Source organism: Aricia agestis, chromosome 9, assembly GCF_905147365.1.
Source record: "Aricia agestis chromosome 9, ilAriAges1.1, whole genome shotgun sequence".
Classification (NCBI taxonomy): domain Eukaryota; kingdom Metazoa; phylum Arthropoda; class Insecta; order Lepidoptera; family Lycaenidae; genus Aricia; species Aricia agestis.
Window position 1 is genome coordinate 2,143,152 of NC_056414.1, and position 22,595 is coordinate 2,165,746.

The following is a 22,595-nucleotide window of genomic DNA, read 5'->3' on the forward strand; positions in this document are numbered from 1 at the left end:
TCTCTGTGTCAATTGAGATACGAGTAACATATACCGGACTTGTAACGAATTTTAACAGCACTACGCAACTAAGAGCTACTCTTAGCGATTTAGATATAATATAAGAGTTATGGTGCTCATTGTGTTGCGTTGGACGGCAATAGGCTGATCATGATGATGACGAATATAAGGGTGAGGTGACCAGTTTAAGCGCGACCTTCGCAGCATACTAAATGTATGCTACGAGAGTCACGCTTTAAGTGGTCAGAGTATAGACTATGTTATATTTACCGAGAGGGTCTAGCGAGTGCAGGTCGGCGTCGGACAGCATGTGGGGGTCGGTATTAGTTCCGCTATCTACAATTTCTTCTATCTGTACAGAGTGATTCTGAAACAAAATAATTACTACATTAGCTTTGTATAGTGTATTATTTATTTTTATTACTTAAATTATAAATTATAATGTCTCTTTTTTCATAATAATCTTGAAAAATGAAAATAAAAATAATATGTACCATCGAGGAAATTGATTCGTAGGCAATTGACATACCAACGTCATTACTCATTTGGTCGCATCGCTTCTCTGATAGTACTAGCCAAAGACCCATAGATGGCGCTAGTAGTCCAAGGTCTGTGTCCAAAATAATTGGGATTTCGACAAACCTCTATTCCTTTTACTTTAGCTTGAAAAAAAAAATCGTACCAATTGGTTATTATTGTCAGTGTCGGACGCGTGGCCCGAAGACAGCCCATCCTCCACGATGGGCAGACTGGACACGCGGTTCGAGTCTATTTGAACTGGAAAATACAATAAGTCGTTAGTATTACAGTAGTTACTACTACTAAAAAAAAGGATCCAGGATAGCAAAGCTACTGGAAAATAATAATAATACTTAGTTTAAGTTAAAAAGAGCTACTTAATTACAACTTCTATCATTACGAAGCCCTCTCTATCAAAGACTTTGTTATGTATGTACTTTTGATCTAAAAGCTCACAAAAATGTTTTACACGTAGATTATAATGTCGTAGAGGCGAAACAGCGTTTTCAAACTAAGATTTTGTCAGAAGGCGTGGGTGTAAAAAGCTATCTCTCGTGTGACCAAAACCTAATGTAATTTTTGTTTCAATGACGGCTTTAATTTCAAAGACAGACTTGTAAGCATATATATACATATTTTGTATAACCAACCTTTCATCTCAGACAGCTCGCTCTCCATGATGGCGAGCGACAGCTCAGACGGGGAGTCGCTCGCGGCGGACGACAGCGCGAACGGCGTGAGCGGCGCGCGGGCCGCCGGCGACGCGTCCGCCGCCCGCAGCGCCGACATGTCCGGCGCCGCGTACCGCACGCCCGGCTGCTGAGAGAGACAGATATACATTAGAAACTACCGCCTTACTAATAAAAATATTTATTGTATATGGAATCGTCGCTCGAAAGAGAAAATAAAACATCGTAAAGCTTATTTATTGGTGACGTTTTTATTAAAAAGGGGTTAAATATGATTGATTTTAAAATTTTGAGAATTCGTTAATTCCGTCACTTTATTCTTAGGGCGAATGGACTATAAGTTAGAATTGTGCTAAAGGCACGACTGCGGCTGAAACTTGAATATTGCAAGTTCTGTAGTTCCGAGCGAAACACACGTATACGCTAGAGAGAGACAGAACTACAGTCACCTGCAGGCCGAGGAAGTCTGTGTGGTTGTGCGCGGCGTGCGGCGAGTCCAGGTTGTCCTGCGGCCACTCGTTCTCGCTCTCAATACCGTTCTCTGAGCCGCACTCCTGCGTGTGCCTCCGGAGCTCGTAGTCCAGCTCCTGAAAATTAACACAATACATTATTAAATGAGAGAGTGACAAAAGTAATTTTGCAAGATCAATTACTCAAGCATTGAGCACTACTAGTAGGATGATGTTGTTAAGTTTAAATAAAGCTTTCTGATAATGATGACGACATAGCCCCTAATTAGTTGAGAATTCTGCATATCCAGCGACCGCGAGAACGGGCTGCAAGGTTAATTGAGCTAACTCAGTGCTATGAACTTTGGGTCTACCAACTAATCCCCCCGAGGCCCATACTCCCAAAAGAAGCTACTCGACGGGCGAAGACAGAAGATAGAACTCGAGAGACACTTACTGAACTTTGGGTCTACCAACGAAACCCCCCGAGATCCGTGCTTCTAAAAGAAGCTTCTCAAAGAAGGTGGAACTCGACAGACACTCACCCTACCAACTACACCCCCCCAGATTCTATGAGAAGCGTTCCGAAGAGCTAAGAAAGAAAGTGGAAGGAACTCGACTCTCACCTGGAAGTTAACGATCTCGTCGTTCTGGTGTCCGCCTGTGGGGCACCGGAAGAACTCCTCCAGCACCTTCCTAGTCTCGGAGAACTCGTACATGTAGTCGAACGCCGCGGCGGTGGGCGGCGGGCTCGCGTCCCTGCTCTCTGTTACCACCCGCTGAAAATATGGTGTTAAACATCAGCAAAGAGTTAAAAGATTAAAACAAAAAATATTGCATGAATATGGATAATATTGCTAAGATAGTTGGAGGTTATTAATTAACAACTCCTGCAAGGCTAATCTGCAGAGTAACGTGAAATAAACAAGCAGCTATAGGTCAGTGAGTGTGAATTTCTGTCTATCCGGTGACCGGACTTTAATAAAGGCTTCAATTCGTCTATTGACACCTAAACCATTGTCATTGCCAAATAACGCCAGTAAATTCAGTTTTAATAACAATACAAAGGTTGCAATACAACGTTTTGGATAAGCTAAGGTTTACGTACCTGAGGAAATCCCGGCCTGGGCGATCTGACGGGCATCTTCTGTCCGATGCCGTACCGTCGCGGCGACCCCTCGTACTCCGCTATCGGCAGCTCGCCTATCACCCTGGTGACCCTCTTGTCTTCATCTCCCGAGAGCCAGGCCCCCGTGGGACTGCCCTCGCTGAGCCTCTCCCGCGAGGGAGTCGATCCACTTCCACTCTCACTCCTAATCTCACTATCACCGTTCTTCATATTGTCTAAAGTCCTCTTAACACTCAAATCTATCTCGTCATCGCTAGCATCCGGGTCCATCCTCAAACCTAGGGACACAGAATTCAATATCACTGAAAATAAAAGAAAAACAAAAAGAAGTTTTATGAACACGGTTAGGGGTAGAAGCGAAGAGCGAAAATAATCACGGTGCCGCGACCGATTGTCGGCTCTTGAGTGCGAAAGCGTAAACAGCTGTAATTTGCTGAAGAGTCGAAAGCCCGCAACAGGCTTCAGTATTTTAAATGTACATTGTTAGTATACAAGCATACAATTAAGTTCTTGTCGAGTTAATATGGCTAAGTATTCGACTTGCTTTTTTAATTTTTAGAAAAACTGGTAAAATATGAAGCTTTGTTGATTAAAGCCACTAACTATAATATAGAATGCTAACGCATGATTAAAGCGACCTTAATATTAACGTGTATCCAAAAAATAACACAGGCTAAAAGCATTGCCAACAATTATTACGTCATCAGGCTTTAAATCTAGAATTTAACTCAAAACTTATGATTATTGTCGCAACGAGGGCAGTTTCAAATTAATAATGGCACGTGAATAAAAAGTCACCTTTCCAATCGTCGCTGTCGTCAAAAACGACGACTTCCCCGTCAGCCACCACCGCTATGGGGCTGCTTTTGGTGGAGACGTCGTTCTTTTTGTGGGGGTCGAGTATGGGGGAACTATTTTTCGGTATACCCATGTTGTTCTCGATCTCTCGGTCACCGTTCGTGTATGTCGGTGACGTGTGCCGAGATATCATCTTTTTACTCTCATTGTTTATTCTATTCAGTGATATCTGGAAACATCAAAGTATTTTAGTCGCTACGGTCTACGAAAAAGGTGAACAATAGGCAGTTAAGCGCTTTAAAATGACATTGTATTAAGGAGCTTTTTTATAGTAGGAAATACCTATATTTTTATTTTTTACTTAGTAAACACACCCCAATGCTAAAATCACTATATTATATCATCTTCAAAGTCAAATCAAACCAACAAGCTTAGCATGACTACAGTAGAAACGCGAAATACGAAAGAATAAAAATACAGATTGACATAAGGGACAACATGCATTTCCTTCGCCTTCACCCCAATCTCACTTTGTCTATTCTTACAAAGTAAACATTTCTATGTGAACCATGCTAGGCGTGCTAGCTGCTTTAAATAAGAGAGAAAAAAGTATTTTCTCCATCTCACACTCCATGCCCTCCTAGTAAGTACATACCTCATTACTAATATTGTCCGTCGCGTACTCATCCTTGTTGAGTGACCTGATTTTGTTCCTGAGGTTGTGTTTGTGTGTATTGTTGTGTCGCAGCTTCCGCACCGCCTTCGCCCGGCTCTGCGAGTACAGCTCCCTACCTCCTGCTATCTCTATTATCCTGGTAGATAATTCGCTGTTAAAACATCGCTTGTGAGAAACTGTTATTCAATTTAACATACAAGTTTGTAAAAAGAACTAAGAAAAGCTAATTGTAGTAAAGTCAAATACAGAACTTCTTGCTACGAATAATAAGGGGTTTTCTAATAAGGACTTTACAACTTTTTTTTTCAAAATAAAATTAAAACCATTTGAGATATTTCAACAATTTTAGTATCGAATTGAAGTACAATAAAAACATTTTTTAAAGGAACTCGACTTCGCTCATATGGTCACCACAGGCCCGTTTGCAGCGATGATTCTTTGAACCCAATTTTGTATGACTTTTTTTTTTATTTTTTTATTTACTTAAACAAAACAAATTTATATTAAAAAATAACATGGATTACAAATTTCACTTTGCCACATATTTCGGCTATTTCGCGTTTAATTTTGGCTCTGAGCTCTTCCAACGGCGTCGGCTTATCCAACGACTTGACGCAGCCCCTAAGAAAAAAATCTAGAGGCTTTAAATCGCACGAAAGAGGCGGTTAATCGACTGGTCCATATTTTGAGCTAATACGCTCATCACACTTGTTCTTCAATATATATTTATTTATGAAATAAGGGGGCAAACGAGCAAACGCGTCACCTGATGGAAAGCAACTTCCGTCGCCCATGGACACTCGCAGCATCAGAAGAGCTGCAGGTGCGTTTTAAGAGGGAATAGGGTAATAGGGGAGGGTAGGGATGGGAAGGGAATTGGGGAGGGTAGGGAAGGGAATAGGGTAGGGGATTGGGCCTCCAGTAAACTCACTCACTCGGCGAAACACAGCGCAAGCGCTGTTTCACGCCGGTTTTCTGTGAGAACGTGGGATTTCTCCGGTCGAGCCGGCCCATTCGTGCCGAAGCATGGCTCTTTCACTTATAATCGATTGTAATTTGTGATGTGTAGCTTTTAGTGCCGTCCAATTGAAACCTCAAGCTGTTCAAGTCCATATCTTCTAATTCGGGCCAAGATAATCCATAATCATGGCCAATCTGTCTGTCTGCAAGGACGAGAATTACGATCGAAAATCGGAGTTAACGCTCTAGTAGCGGCCACCGACTCCGAATTTAGTATTTTTTTTAGATTTGCAGACTTGTTCGTTTGTGTACTTCATAATGATAAAAATATTATGTCTAATGAGTAAAATGACAGTAACAGAGTTCGATGTTAAGTGAAAGGGTGCGTCCACAAACTAAATTCAAAATTGTCAAGCCCCTATTGGAAAACCCTTTATAATTATTGAAAGTTACATAACCTAACCTATAAGTAACTATATTATAGCTCCATAATGAATATTCGAATGATAGGTAATTTCAATCTTTAGAAATTTGTCGTGATTCGTGTTATAATATAATGCTTCTTTTTCTCATCCGAATTATGAGACGCCTGTTGGTTGCCAAAATGTTGGTACCTTATTATTATCAATACAGTAGGACAATCCACATGAATCTGAAAGCTTATTATCTATCCTCACAGCCTTTGGAAATAAAACATGTTTATTTCAGAATATAGTTACAATTAGTATATTGGTAAGTTTCTATCGCATCAAGGAAAACCTATAATGGTAGAAATAAGAATGGAAAAATTAATAAAAAATTACATAATTTCAGACATTCACAAAAGGCCAGCAACGCATCTGCAGCTCTTTTAATGATACAAGGGCGACGGTAGTTGCTTTCCATCAGGTGACCCGTTTGCTCGTTTGTTTTATTTTATAAAAAAAATCATACCTAGAGTCTCTCAGCTTGTAGCTGCCGCCCTTGGTGTTGAGGATGACGGGCTCCTCCCGCTCCTCGTCCGAGGACACGTTGTTAATGCTGATCATGTCCCGACCCTCCAGGCCGGAGTTCAGTCTGGTGACAAGAGAAAACGATGTTTAGCGCCAAAACTCAACGGCGGCCATTTTGTTGAGCGTAGTTATTTTTAAAATGGCGTCTTATGAACCTCAGCTGTTAGCATATTATTGCTTGCATTTTGGGATCCACATTCGCGTTGAATTAAAACAAGCGAATATAATAATATAAATCAATATGAACGGAACATACCGACGCGACGGCAAATAGCATACTATAAATGGTGCAGATTTATTGACCGCAATATAACGAGTATAATGAATATAATTTGCACCGGCATATTATGAGCATAATATAATATGCACAAATACTGAAGCATTAGCGAATTCAAACCGGGATTAGTGCATGTGAAGTTACAGCCATTAGAGATGTAGAACAAGGTCGAATAAGGCTGCCAAAAGCTCTAAAAAGCGCAACGCGAAAACACCTGGAATATATTTTACTAGAGTAGCATATGTTAGGACACTTTGATTGCCATAGTAAATTGCGAGTAAGACCTTTATTTCAGAAAACATAACATAAGCAATAATTTGTAAAAAGGATTTTTCATCTGACTTTCCTTAAAAGCATTTCGAAGACCCTATTTCGAAGGTATGATGATGATCCAGCACGTCAGAACGAAAAATGTATGCAAATTGTAATGAAAACTGTAGTCCTTACTACGAGGCAAATTCTAACACTTGAAAACAAATGAGGAGCCTCGTGTCGACTTTTGAAAATAGAAATAGCAACTTTCACATAAAAGGAAAGCCGAAAAAACTATGAATTACCGTAACTTTAGTTCGGAAAAGCCTTGAACGGAGCCATTACACGCGTGACGCGTAGCTGACGTGATATGAATTCATATTAAATGCCACAAAGCGTAAAATGATGGCAGTACAAAAAGTAAGAGAAGCGGATGATCCCACTTCTGATATCACAGTTACAACCGCTATTTTGTCGTATTTCTTTAAGTAAACCTTTTTGATATTTGGTACTGTATATTTATTAAATAAAGAATTATCACGATCATATTTTGCTGTCATTAAGCTGTGATAAAGTTAAAAAATTGTCGATTGCTGATCATTTTCATTTTATGGATCTCGCTCTTTACCAGCAAATGTTATGAGTATTTATTTACTCATTTATAAAAGTATCGTAGCCGTAAAGTCCAGCAGCATTAAATTCAATTTTACTGCCTCGAAATGACAGTCAAATGGCAGTGGAAACATGAAGCTTAAAGAAACGACTAGGAAAATATTACGTGCAAATGTCAAATAAACTGCATTTTATAGATCCGTAGCAGCACCCGTTGGACCGTCCAGTTTATAGGTGTGTTGTTTTTCCAGGAATCGCATTAAGTTCTAAGAGCGAAAATTCTGGGAAGTGCTTTATGAAAGAGCTATAAATAGCGGCTGCAAAAATACCGTTGTTTTTGCGTATAAATCCTGATGTTACGCTGTGTCAAATATTTACCGTTTTCCAAAGTTTGTTGGAAATAGCAAAGAGCAATATTATGTTTATTTCACCATATACACAACTCGATGAAGACATAACAGTAACGGTGTAATAGGAATCAGCGAAACAATCTTCGGGCACACAATAAACTTTATTGCGAGCAGTTCTATATTTGGACGCTTCCTAAAATGGGAAACGATTTCTCCTGATCCCATTTTATTTCGGATAGTTTTTACAGTCTATAAAAGCAGTACAATCAAAAATTTATATCAATCAGTCTTTGGACATTTGAAGTAAATAACAAAAATAGATTTTATAATCTGTACCTATCCCAATGTTGTTGCTTTTCTCTAGTAATAGAATCTATAATAATATTGTAACCGGTACTTTAAATCCAAGCAAACTTGACGCTGTTCTTGAACTTTCTGTGTGACAGGACCCTTGGGCGTAATAAAAACATCTCCTATCTGCTCTACGCTTTTTGTATTTGTGATAAATATTTAATCCACGACCTCTGTGGCTCAATTGGTTGAGTGTGTGGCAGCTCAAGCCGGTGGTCGCGGGTTCGAATCCCGCCGACGCGACGGAACAAAAAGTTTTCAATGTTCTGGATGTTCATTAAATATGTGTATGATATAAGCGATTATATGTGTATGATATAAGCGGTTTTCAGAGCGATTTATACACACACGTTAAAAAACACCGGACTAATGCACTTTTTTTTTATGATATAAGGGGGCAAACGAGCAAACGGGTCACCTGATGGAAAGCAACTTCCGTCGCCCATGGACACTCGCAGCATCAGAAGAGCTGCAGGTGCGTTGCCGGCCTTTTAAGAGGGAATAGAGTAATAGGGGAGGGTAGGGATGGGAAGGGAAGGGAATAGGGGAGAGTAGGGAAGGGAATAGGGTAGGGAATTGGGCCTCCGGTAAACTCACTCACTCGGCGTGAAACAGCGCAAGCGCTGTTTCACGACGGTTTTCTGTGAGAACGTGGTATTTCTCCGGTCGAGCCGGCCCATTCGTGCCGAAGCATGGCTCTCCCACGTATAAACTTAACTAGAGAATATAAAAACTACACGCTAAGCCAATTCAGCAAACTAATAAACTCGCAACTCAACTTCAGAATCCTTCTACTACACCCACTTAGGTAGCTACGAGTCGCGTAATTTGCAACGGAAGCGCCTAATCAGATCACAAATTAACATAAAGTTAGCAGCTGATGCTGCAACAATCAGCTGCGATGGCGAACTTCAACGAGTTGAGAGCTGAAAATTATGTGCAACATTAACACTGAGCAGGTGCAGGAAGCGTTTTTAATAAAAACATAATATAACATGAATACGATGGTAAACATTTCGACATATTTTTTATAACTAGCTGTTTGACCGAGCTTTGCTCGGTATTCAATAAAACACGAATAAAATGACATTTTCTAAAATGATTCCTAGCTAGATCGATTTATCACCCCCGAAACCCCCTATATACTAAATTTCATGAAAATCGTTGGAGCCGATTCCGAGATTCCAATTATATATATATATGTTACGTTAAAAGACCGAAAACGCTCAGTGAGCGAAAAAATGGCTCACAACGCGTCGTGGCCCTAGTGAAAACGGCCACGACGCGTTCTGGTAATCACAGAAATACCACAAAGCGAAATTCGTGTCGTGGCTGACGTGCTATTCGACCACAACGCGTTGTGGTAATCGAGAAAAGCCATGACGCGTTCTGAGCATTTAAAAACAGCCACGACGCGATTCCGTGTTGTGGCCCTAATGAAAACGGCCACGACGCGTTCTGAAACCAGGTTAGTTTTATAGCGCCCAAGTGTGAGCGCAATACACAAGAGCACTCTGGTTGTTACGCAGGAGTTATGTTATAGTGCCCAAGTGTGTGCGCAACATACAAGAGAACTCTGGTTTCAATGAAACCAGGCCAGTTAAGCAGGAGTAATTTTATAGTGCCCAAGTGTGTGCGCAATACACAAGAGCACTCTTTTTCCAATGAAATCAGGCCAGTTACGCAGGAGTAATTTTATAGTGCCCAAGTGTGTGCACAATACACAAGAGCACTCTGGTTTTAATTAAACCAGGCCAGTTAAGCAGGAGTAATTTTATAGTGCCCAAGTATGTGAAGTATGTGCGCAATACACAAGAGCACGTTACGCAGGAGTAATTTTAAAGTGCCCAAGTGTGTGCGCAATACACAAGAGCACTATTCTTTACTCTCATAACCCAATGGAGCGCTAGCGAGAGATCAGGTGCAGGACCGACTTTTACACGCGCACACACTTGGGCACTATAAAATTACTCCTGGGTAACTGGCCTGGTTTCATTGAAACCAGAGTGCTCTTATGTATTGCGCACACACTTGGGCACTATAAAACTACTCCTGCGTAACGTGCTCTTGTGTATTGCGCACGCACTTGGGCACTATAAAATTACCCCTGCGTAACTGGCCTAGTTTCATTGAAACCAGAGTGCTCTTGTGTATTGCGCACACACTTGGGCGCTATAAAATTACTCCTGCGTAACACGGCTTGGTTTCAGAACGCTTCGTGGCCGTTTTCATTAGAGCCACAACACGAATTCGCATCGTGGCTGTTTTTAAATGCTCAGAACGCGTCATGGTTTTACTCGATGACCACAACGCGTTGTGGTCGAATAGCACGTCAGCCAGGACACGAATTTCGCTTTGTTGTATTTCTGTGATTACCAGAACGCGTCGTGGCCGTTTCACTATAACCACAACGCGTTGTGAGCCATTTTTTCGCTCACTGAGCGTTTTCGGTCTTTGAGCGTAACATATATATACAAGAATTGCTCGTTTAAATATATAAGATAGAGAACTGGATATATGGAATATCCATTACTTTGTGACAATCCAAAGTCATTGGTAATTTTAAATTACACAACTTTTAAATTTTGCTTCTAGCATTCAAACGTTTTAGATTTGTGAAATTATTAAATCTTTTGAGGAACCTCCTTATTTAATCCCTAACCACTTTGGAAGATTCTGCTTTTTAATCAAATATTGCTTATAAGGCAAGGCATATTTCAGAAAATAATTTGCAACGGGGCCAAAGTGAGCATTGCCTAAAAGCATCTTCGCGGAAATATGTGCCTCAATCACATTAATGTCGGAACCGTGTAAAGCCTTTGATTTGATAATACACGGCTTTCGTACAACTGGGTCAGTCGGAATGGCAGACAAAATGTCGGATCTTACAACATGCGTAGGGGTGTTATTTCACGCTATTCATCGCAAGCATTTGATGGACCTTTTATTTGCCGAAAAAAATACAGTACCGGTCCGCTTATGCGTATTTATTTCTCCCTTTTATGTTCACTTGGAGAAATGTGAGTAGAACATTGAATGAGGCGCTCTGTGCTGCTTGGTGCGAAGCAAATTACTGGTGTTGTGTATTAATACATAAAATGGTGCCAACTACTCTACCTCTGAATCATGATGATCACAAAACATCGAATAACACGGGCGGAAAAGCTTTGCTTTGCGAAGCATGTGTACCTGCTGTGATGCCTAATTTTGCGTGTTTAATGTTTATGCTTTACGGGACACATCACTTTTAAAGATTTGAACACATAAGCTGAAAACTGTGCTAGTGTAGCCATAAGCGTAAGGGTACACCTGACAGGTTTGTATGTACAGTTAAGTTTGACAGGGAAATCGCAGCATTTACATTTCTCAGATTTCCACACCACTCAGCTCAAGATTAGATTCAGCTTAAGCAAATCTGTCAAGCCTTACGTGTATTTTGGTTTGCACAAGCGTGATCAGGTAAGGTTATATTAGACAGTTTTGCCTGTACAGTATGATTTTAGTGTGTATATTTTTTAGCAGGTTTTCAAACTCCTCATTTCAAGATGACCCGACAAATAGGCAGACCTATCAAGTACACCCTTAGTGGCTATTTTAAGCTCCTCGGTGCCTATTGGGGATCATGTGCTCACGCTGGACAACGAACACACAGCGAAGCGGGTGCGTGTACCTGTCTTGCTGCATCTTGGGGCGGCACTTGGGGAAGAGTCGCGTGATGTCGCCGTCGGAGCCGGGCGAGTCGCCGGCGCCGCGCACCGCCCCCGCGCTCATGTCGGCGCAGCCCTCACGCCGCCACCGCCTACAGAATGGCCTAGTTAGCATGGCATTCACCCACGAAGTTTAACCCCATTGGTAAAATTTTACATCTTAGTGCAAAAAACTGAGGCATAATATAATAACGCGCCGTCTACGCAATGGCCTAGTCAGCATGGTATTTACCCACGTTTAACCCTATTGGTAAAATGTTGTATCATAATGTAAAAAAAAACTGAGATATAATAACGCGCCGCCTACAGAATGGCCTGCCTAGTCAGCATGGCAGTTAACCCCCATGAAAAAATTTTGATCATTTGTAAGAGATTTTAGTGTAAATATCTGTCGGATGGATGTTAAACGCATACAGAATGACCTTGTTAGTATGGTATTTACGAGATGAGCATGTAATTAACCCCGATGGAATACATGCATGTCACTTAGATCTTAGCTTAGATATATTTGCAATGTGTTGAATACAACACATTACAAATATATCAATTCATTACATAATAATGTAATGAATTTATGATAGCTGCTTGGAATTTCGACTGGTGAAGAACAGGTAAGAGACTAAAACGTACTTTTCGCGGGGGTGAAATTTGCGGATGTCAGCCATATTAAAATTTGGGATTTCCTTTAAATTCTTAAACGTATGTAATATGTATCGCAGAGACGGTAATGGGCTCAAAAAAATAGTTCCAATTATTATTATTGTTGGGACTTGGAAGGCACATGCATAGCATATTATGCTAACAGGTAAAGTTACTTGAAATTCTGTAGCAACTAAAACAAACATTTAACTCAGCATAAAGGACTATAATAATAATTTATTGAAAGTAAATTTGATTCGATAAAACAAATTTATTGGATGGGAACAAAGGAGTTAAAATAATTACACTCGGGAGAACAATGCCTCCGTAGAACTTTACTTTCGTATCAATTAAAGTAACAGATGGATTTAAAATGCAACGAATAAAAATAATTTAAAGCAGTCGCAATTAAATCCGTTCTTTGTTTTAAATTTGCAGTGATTAAAAAGGTCAAAGCACAATTTATATTATACCGATAGGCGATAAATTTGTACCGCAAAACAAATGGTCACGTTTAAGTTTTAAACAGGGTTGCCACTCAACTTTGAAATGACGTTACTCAACAAAACCTCGGATTTTGTAGTCCCCCTCAAATACTATCAGAGAAATAGATCGGTAGGCGGAATTGATGAGTTAAATCAATGTTAGTCGAGATCTGTCGAATGAGGTTAACTTAAGTAATAATATAAGGCCATTATTTCTCTGACAGTACCTTCCAAAAACACAGCCGGACGACACGGTAGGATGCTCATCGGGCGATGGCAACCCTAAGATACAATTAATGGCAGCTCGAATCCAATCGAAATACGAGTGTTGTTCTAGTGATTTTAGAATTTCATGGATTGGATTTTGTGTTCCTGTTAATATGTGGATATATAGAAGCTAGGATCAGACGCACGATTATGCCAGCTGGTATGTCTGCAGAAGAACAGAACATAATAGAGAGAATAGCATCCGAGAGTAGACCACGATTAGACATAGGATGCCCTGCAGCTCGGTGGCCCGATATTTCGAGAAGGTGGCAGAGCAAATGGATGGCTGCCCAACATAGAATGGTTTTGAGGCTCGTTGGTTTTTGAACAAGATTTGTCATTTTACAGAATATCACCGACCGTTCCAAATATAGGAACATCACCTTACTCATTCTCATAAGCCAACAAATCGAGGTCACATCAAAAATCTGCCGGGTCAGACCTAACCATCAAACGTCAACCCTTTCGAAACTTCCAAGCTTTTAAAATCCGAATTCACGTGTATGTATATCGATTGGTCTGTCAACGTGAGGAGGGGTGCAGGGGTGCAGGGGTGAAAGGCCGACGTCACGTGGGGTGACTCACGCGTGACCTTGGGCATGGACATACGGTACCCTCGGATAGGCTGTTTGCTTTCTTACACGCAATATGCAAAAGAGTTGGGGTTTATGACCTTTTATGTTAATGTCTTCATCATCATCTTTCAAATGCATCACTACTATAAAGGTCTTTGTCTACAATCTACATACACATTTAAAAAGTCACATGACAGATACAGATAGCGGACATTGAATAGTACCTAATCTAAGTGGGCCCCTAGACGATCAATTTTATTGTGCAATATCATTAAACAATTTATTTGACTATAAGATTCTTTAATATCAACCCTACACGGTCAATAATATTGCACATTACGTGATATTGCACAGTAAAATTAATCATCTAGATTCTAGGGGCCCGCTAATAAGTAGACCATATCAGAGGGTTTATATTTTGTGTTCGTTTCTAGGATCTATAATGATGATGATAATAGACGCATAAATTTTATGTAACCCAACATTATAGTGTCCAGCAGGTTTCTTATAGAATAATATGAATCACTTACAAATCAAAACACGTCTATACTAGGCAAAGCTAATTCCATTGTCGACTACAATCACTTAGGTACCTAGTCTACAAGGCGACCGACATAGGTAAAAGCTGATGATAACTCGAAATAGATAACATATTATAGATAATAATGACCCCTGGAATTATTATTAAAAGCAAACATTACTTAGTTTAAATCTACTTGCAGTTGGGGTTAAATAAAACACAACAGAGCGTTCAAAGTTATTCTACCTTTAACGGGACCTTTATACCAACGGAATAGGGTTCACTTTCAAAGAATTTTAGAGGCTAACCAACTGTGAACAGTTTGTAGCATTAGTAAGGCTGTTCGGCGACGCGCCCCGCATGCCACCGGCGAGCGCTGCCAAACTATCCGATCGATACTACATTAGCAGCGGGGCCACGACGGCAGCGGTGAAACCGCTAAGCTGAAGTGTTTTTAATCACAAAAATGAGACGTTAATTGGTATTACGGACGCTTGAAATAAAGATATTATTCAGTAGGATTGTGCACAGCATATCTGTTAAGCTATGCCGTAAAAGTAACTGAATAACTCGTATACTGGCAGAATCTCGGCAGTTGTAGAAAAATACGGCAAGCTAAAGCCACGTCGTTTATGATAAGCACAATTTATTCTTATTTCCCAAAAAATATTATTCAAGCTTATAGTGCTAATATAGCAGTTTCAGTACTAAGTATAAGTTGCTTTAATTTAATATTAGAAGTGCTTATTAATCAATTTTGGATAATTAATAAATCATAATTTATAAGCTTTTATTTTAATATTAATCAAAGTAAAAAGCGGTGTAATAATATAACCCAAACAGGATTTGCATTTGTTAAACGCTAACTAAATTATGTTGTATATCTATAAACTATTTATGAATTATTGACACACGCAAAATAAAATTATTTTGCTACAGCTGATTCTTTACAATAATCTTATTATTTAAATGGCACAGCTAGATTAAATTGCAGCATAATATGATTCACTCTCCTGATAATAGTTTGCACTAAGCTATTGCAATAGAGCTATGACTAAACTATTTTGAAGATCGTCTATTCCTTCAAAATGTGGATGGTGCGGTGTCAAATATTTTTAAGTGACTCCTTGCAATTTTTGCAGATAATTTGTATTCACCAAATGGAAACTGCTGATCTAAATAAATCACTCGATTGCTATACATTAAAGCGATAAATCATAAAATCTAGCGAGAGTTGAAGCGGAATTCAAACATATCATACGTCTCCCGCCGCCGCTAGTGCCTTGTCCCGCTCGGCTGGACGGTGCGACGCTCCGCTGTTTTCGTAGCTGCGTTTATACAGAACATTTTTATTGCTTCGACACAGGAATCCTTGTCGCCAATTTACTCTTTCACATATCTATGTCTGTTGTCTACGTGTTTTTTGTACGGAATACGCAAAATTGGAAATCATTCTGTTGCCTAGTGTTGAACAATCGCTTTACATTATGAGCTTTTTTTATTTCATGAAATAATTTTAGATGGAGCTCAAAATACAGTCTATGAAATAAATATCCTTTTGAAATCCTTTAAAATTATTATGTCTAGTCTGATAGTCTTGCTTTATACGCCTGCATAAAGCAGACGGCAATCTCAGAATCACATTGTATTAAGGTATTAGTTGCTAATTACTACAAAGACAGTGTTCATAAAATAAGAAAATTATTTCGTCAGATAAGTTATTAAGCAGCGTTCATAGAATGAGAAAATTATTTCGTGGAGTATCTCTTATTATATAAAAATCTTGTGTCACGGACCACGGTGTGCGTAATTGAACTCCTCTGAAACGGCTTGACCGATTTTCGTGAATCTTAGCAAGCATATCAGCAAGGGTTGAGAATCGAACAACATCTACTTTTTATATTGATAAGTGCATTTGTTGAATAAATAATAGTAAATTATTACAATTCGAGACTGAGGGCACCATTGTTTGTGCGACGGGATAGCGATGGACGTTGTCATGTGGACATACCTACTTATTTAGTCACTTGAATAAAATAATATGGGCCACATACTTTATATGGCAAAACAACGTTTGCCGGAACAGCTAGAATGACCATAATATCTCGTTGCTATGGGAAGCAATTAAAAATGAAATTGACGACTTCTGTCAAAAAATTAGCAAAACTTTAGCCAAGGTTTTGACTTTTGGTGAAGCATAAACTGCCGGCTATAATAAGCTGTAAAAAGTTCCAGAAGTTCTCAAATTTTGACAATTTCATCATAAATTATCTGCGATCAGTTGCCAAGGTGATTAATCTGTTGAATCAAGCGATGACCCATTTACAGTGACAGCGTTTTACGTCATTCGATCCGAAATTCCGGATATACGATACGATATCGGGTCAAGTAAAATACATGAAATACGCATCAACCGGCCTTTTTAATTCGCTCCAACTTCTAATATCAATATCCGAAACGAATCTACAAAACTGATCATATATTTATATAGCCCCAGTGTCGGAAAACAACGCCGAAATCGTATCGGATGGTATAATTGTGGAAACGCTATGACACTGCCAATATTGGCCGAAGCTCGGGTATAAGTGAAGTTGACAAATTCTATTAGAGGACTTTAACACAATTAGGGAAATCTTTGACGCTATGAAAAGAGTTACGTCCGTTTTGTTCATCCATTCTACTCCAACGGAAAATGAAGTTTATCGCCCAATTATAAAGTGCAAATTGAGTTTAGCTATATTAGAAACCCTTAAGTTGGTTTTACAAATTTAATTTTGATCAAATTACGTTGAAGAGTTTTTATTTTGTAATAAATATTTTAGAACTTTTTTATTATGATACTACTTATGCCTTATTTCACGAAGTTTCTTTCCAGTTCCAAAACTTTATAATAATATTGCACCACATAAATGGACTGTCTGTCTTGCAACTACATAAATGGGATAGTATCTGTCAAGTGAAGTTGTGGATAGACTATCCGGCACTTATAACAAAGTAGTGAAACAGGCCCTTAACAACCATAGTGGCAATCATATTTATCTGATGGATATACTGTTTATGGCTTTGATAGACAGCAATCAACGAATGATACCAGTGATTAGTAATCACTAATCACTGGTATCTATTGACTATTGTTTCTACAGTAGTTTCTATTATTCCCAGCCCTGCGCTTAGACAGCTGACTGGAGTTTTAAAATACACCCACTGTATGTCTGTGAATATACCCATCAAAGAAATATAACGTTTATTCCACAATCCCAATGAAGACGCTGGATTGCGTTGGAAATATATTTCCCCGGGGGCACGATGCTTCTATTGTGCTTTATTGAAAAATATTTTTAGGGCCGCATCTACTTGGAGAATATGCATGAAACATTTTTTTTTATAAAACAAACGGGTCACCTGATGGAAAACAACTATCATCGCCCATGGACATTCGCAACAGAAGAAGAGCTGCTGCAGGTGCGTTGCCGGCATTGATTGATTACTTAACTTTATTTTTTATTTATTTTATTTATTCTTCATGCACAAGGTTACAAAGACACATTTAAACGTTTGTAATAATGCATCGGCGTACTTATCTCTTAAAAGAGATCTCTTCCAGCAAACCTTATAATTTTGTGGATGTATTGTAATAGAGGGGGCATGTACACAAAGAGACAAAAAAAAATATCAAACAATCATAAACCTATACTAACTAAGAGTTTGACAGAAAATGTTTACGGTTTATGTCAAAATATTGACTAAAGTTACGTAATTGTTAAATAATATTTTTGAGTGCCAGTATTTAGCTGAGATAGAGCGTTAACGGTTTACCATCCAGGGGTTCTTTTATTTGCAAGATAATGGATCCTTATCATCTACATTCGCCATAACAGTATTTCCAGATCAATACGACCTAGTTGATTTCCATCAGGTAACCAGTTTGCTCGTTTGCCTCCTTATTTAAAAGAAATGCAGTACGCACTGACTGCTCACTCCGAGCTTAAGGCCCAGTAGTCCCTAAAATAAGCAGGTCGATGTCTGTCAGTACGAATATCGACGTTAAGGACATTAAAATAACATTCAAATCAGCGCGCCTTGTGCAGTGGCTGTTACGCGCTCGCCGCGTGCCTTGATAATAGAAAATAGGAGTAAAAACCTTTTGTTTTTAGTATTACACAAATCAAATATATCAAAATATCGTTTACGTTAGGTTACGAGTACGACACATATACTACATTTCTTGTTTTTTCTAGAAAGTGTGTAATTTAGGCATAAAATGATTTAATTATGAAAAACAGCGTTATAACAGTCATCTTTGAGATTTTTTTCTATCGAGCAGAATTTTTCAAATTGTGTACTGATATACCTTTACGTATAGGAAATTTTCTTAATTTTAAAACGGTACTTATTTTATACTTAAATAATGACATTTCCTTTACTAAAAACGTGTTTTAAAAAACCCATTTTACGTAGTTGCAACAACCACAGCGCCATAAGGTAAACAAACATTACCCCAGCTACATAAGACGATATAGATCACGATTTACGAGCCAGGTCGTATGGCACATTCGGTGAATGGTGTCATAAAATTGGATTTTCTTGCTGCCTGGCGTCCGATTCTCATACCTCGAAATTCGAATATCGATTTGATCTCTTGTCTCACTAGCTTTTCCGTCGTGATTTGGAGACTTGAGCTTGCTATCACCCGACTAAATTGCCTAGCTCCGTTATCTGCTTATGAAACAATTCCTCTGTTGGTATACCTGGAATGATTATTTTATATATAAAATTCTCGTGTCACAATGTTAGGCCGCGTACTCCTCCGAAACGGCTTTACTGATTTTAACAAAATTTTATATGCATATTCAGTGGGTTTGAGAATCGGATACTGGGTACTTTATATATTGATAAGTGCATTTGTTGAATAAATAACTGTAAATTTTTACAACTCAAGACTGACGGCGACCATTGTTTGTGCGACAGCATAGCGATGGACGTTGCCATGGTCACATACTTATTTAGTCACTTCAATAAAATAATACGGGCGAAATACTTTATATGGCAAAGAAACGTTTGCCGGGACAGCTAGTATTGTTATATCTTCTTTGTTTTATATACTACACAGTACACAGTAAACTATTCAGTGATATTCCTTTAACTTTTTCAGCGCCAAAGGCACTAGAGAAAACTTTTAAAAATATCTTGTGAGATTAAATTATTTAACAGTACCTCCGAGCTCCTTGGAGCTTAACTTCGCTCAACAATCGATTTTCTTTTACAGAAAAAAACTACTTTTATAACTACAGCTACCTTCAAGACAAAGGAAGGCTTTTCTTTGAAGAAATAATAGCATTGTCACTGGTTAATCTTCGTTCTTTAAAGTCTCATGCAGTCTACAGCAAATAAATTTCTTTGTCCTTACATTATACATTTTATGGTTCATTTGCCTTTCCTAGTGTCTGAGATAGCCTTGAGAGAAAGTCTGGTTCTTGTCTACAGAACTTTTAAACTATATTACACATTCTGTCTGTACCTACCCTTGTCTACAGGACGCAATCGATGCTTGTACTAATTATTAAAAAATCGTGTACACAGAACATAATACACCTGATAATAAGTAATTTGGAAACGGTCATGATATTGTTATAAAATGCTGTTAAATGTAGATATAGAGGGAAAAAATGTGAGCGTATAGAAGAATATTATGATAACCCTTTTTATTTCGATTTTTTTTAAATAATATTCTGCCGTAACCTCTTTATGTCGATTATATTTATGTTGATTGATAGGAAGTAAGAAGTCGATTATTATGACTTATTACACAAAAATCATCTGTATTTGACATTACACCTTATACAAAATATACTTGAGCCCGTATCAAACCTAAAGCCTACTCGTCGGATTGAAGAATCACTACCGCCTATACAACAGCGACACGTAAGCTTTTCCAATAAGTTATTCGTGCGTGTTCAGTAATAGCATTACGTAACTACAATGTAGTCGTCTAGACGGTTTACTGCAATTAAATGGGGTCGATTCATCATCATTAGCCAGCGTAGCCTTATTACACTGGCGATTACGCGGTGCCCATACATTTAGCGATCGCCGCGAATTCGCCGCGTGTTCGCCGCGACCAAACCACCTACGATTTGGTGATCGTCGCGCAACCATTCCACACCACCAGTATGATAGATCCTAAAGGCTAGATCAGACACAGCGGAAACCGCGCGGTTCAGACCCATGCGTTGTGATACAACGCCTTTGTAATAATCTAACAAAGGCGTTGTATCACAACGTTCGCACTTAACTACTCGGTATCTGCAGTGGAAATGCGCGGTTTTTGCGTTATCTGAATCAACACTAAAACTGTAAATTTTATGAGAAGAGGTTGCTTACGTAGCTGCTGTTGATTGAGGTTTTAGAAGTTTTACGCAGTTCCGAAGTCGTTTTCTCCAGGTATTTTACTTTTAGCACCTACATGGTGTACCATACATAGGAGCAATAAGCAATATTGAGATCGTTGAAATCTTATGAGATTTTAACAAAAATCGACGATAGATTCTCTATTTTCCATTTTAGAAAAATCTTCTAAGCAATAGAATCTATTTAGTATTTACATTAACATATTTCTACGTAGAATATAAATAAACTTTCGGGAAACTTTTATGGTTCTACATAATTAATTAATTACAATTAAAACGAAAACCATGTTATAATGAAGTTTTTTGCGAGTTGTAAATCTTGGAAAGCAAGCCGTGAAACTTGGAAAACTCGGAGTGACATCAACAAACATTATTTTTTAGGGTTCCGTATCCGAAGGGTAAACTTTTACTAAGACTGTCGTCCGTCTGTCAGTTACCAGCATCGTAAGAACCGCGATCGCTACACAGTTGAAATTTCCACAAATGATGTATTTCTATTCACGCTGTAACAACAAAACAAAAAAAAATTAAACGGCATTTTCGTACAAAAAATGCCATGTCTTGTCTACTTTTCCCCGATTTAACTAAACTAGAGATCGCCCAATGGTCGAAATTCGACCTTAGTTTCAACGACATTAGGACTACTAACTATATTTTGTAAAAAAATATTGACTTTATCATATTTTTTTCAACTCTTGTCTTTGGGACTCAGCTGATCTCAGACTGGCCGTGTAAGAATTGTCTAATATTATCTAAGATTCAATAAAAAACTATAATCCATTTTCAATTTGTCACCTTGTTGTCAACAGACTTCAACCATAAATAAAAGAGTATAATTAATATGTATAGGCTTGTCACTCAAAAATCTGTCATTTTTCCTAGTGTGTGTGTTGTAGTGTGTGTAATGTTTTATTTGTTAAAAAATGTATGATAAAAGCATAATTTCAAAATAATTTTAGCTCGATGCACTCCTTCACCATATAAACTATAACTGAGCGAAATTTCATTCACCTACGTTTCCCCATTTTTCGTCAAAAGGGATACAAAGTTTTTGGCTCACGTATTAATATATAGATGGTACAGAACCCATCCCTTACCAGTCCAACTCGCTCTTGGACGATTCTTAAACTTCATTATACAGTATAGGTTGTAGCGTTCTGTGCAGTATTTCAAAAGTATTCGTGCCCCCGCCGTCGCCACTTCGCTTTCTTTTGCCAAGATAACGAAATTTATGAGTACACTAGAGGCGTACTTCGTTTAAAATTTTCAAGAAAGTAGCGGATTGCTATGAAAAATAATGGTATAATATGTCAAGGACTTGCTTATTATATTAATTCGTGAATCTACTAATCTATATGAGATGTAATATAGTAGTTATAAATGAAGTATATTCGAGGATATAATATTTCAACTTACTGCTTGATAAATGATAATATTATAACTGTTACAAAAATTAAAATCGATTCTTTGTTTCTGACGGTATTATAAAAATTCGTGTATAAATAATATACACGAATTTTTATAATATTCTAATTCCATGTTATTAATAAATAGTTATTCTAACGTGTCTGAAAAATGGCTCCTAAAACATAGATGAAACATAGGTATACCTATTTAATTTTTCAGTTTAGAGCCTTTTTAGGTCAAACTACAGTGATTCTTCAAGAATTCACCTAAGCGTCCTTAGAAGACGTAGCTACATTGTACAAGAGTACTTTTAGCGCCTTATACATATTCATCACTGCATTTTGCGGCGTCAGCGAATTTTAAATCTGTAAAGTGCTAGGATTTTTAATTATTATTCTTAGTCCTTTTAATCTATTAATCCCCAAGCGACAGCCGGCAGCCGCATAACAATTAAAAAACTATTGTGTCTGCGATACCCACGATGGAGGTGTTAAAATTGTTTAAGACATTTTTTATTAGGTAGAAAATAAGAAT

At 38.4% G+C, this 22,595-nt stretch overlaps 1 protein-coding gene and 1 long non-coding RNA gene across 16 annotated transcripts in view; one reads left to right on the forward strand and one right to left on the reverse strand.

Annotated features, from left to right (window-relative positions):
* Window positions 1–22,595, reverse strand: part of LOC121730627 — a 171,416-nt gene that overhangs the window by 17,959 nt on the left and 130,862 nt on the right. For 7 of the 15 annotated variants that reach the window (XM_042119768.1, XM_042119759.1, XM_042119767.1 and 4 more), the window contains 10 exons: window positions 11,725–11,853; window positions 6,154–6,276; window positions 4,240–4,411; window positions 3,585–3,813; window positions 2,766–3,088; window positions 2,284–2,436; window positions 1,658–1,795; window positions 1,170–1,338; window positions 683–777; window positions 271–367 (listed from right to left, as the gene is read on the reverse strand). In XM_042119768.1, coding sequence (XP_041975702.1) covers window positions 271–367; window positions 683–777; window positions 1,170–1,338; window positions 1,658–1,795; window positions 2,284–2,436; window positions 2,766–3,088; window positions 3,585–3,813; window positions 4,240–4,411; window positions 6,154–6,276; window positions 11,725–11,825 — 1,600 coding nt within the window. In that variant the 5' untranslated portion in view covers window positions 11,826–11,853. Of the gene's footprint in view, window positions 1–270; window positions 368–682; window positions 778–1,169; window positions 1,339–1,657; window positions 1,796–2,283; window positions 2,437–2,765; window positions 3,089–3,584; window positions 3,814–4,239; window positions 4,412–6,153; window positions 6,277–11,724; window positions 11,854–15,508; window positions 15,576–22,595 lie in introns of all 15 variants that reach the window. The other 8 variants (XM_042119754.1, XM_042119755.1, XM_042119764.1 and 5 more) reach the window with 6 other exon arrangements.
* Window positions 199–19,112, forward strand: LOC121730638. The gene is made up of 3 exons (XR_006036139.1): window positions 199–259; window positions 1,550–1,557; window positions 19,102–19,112. It is a non-coding gene; the product is annotated as an uncharacterized LOC121730638 (long non-coding RNA).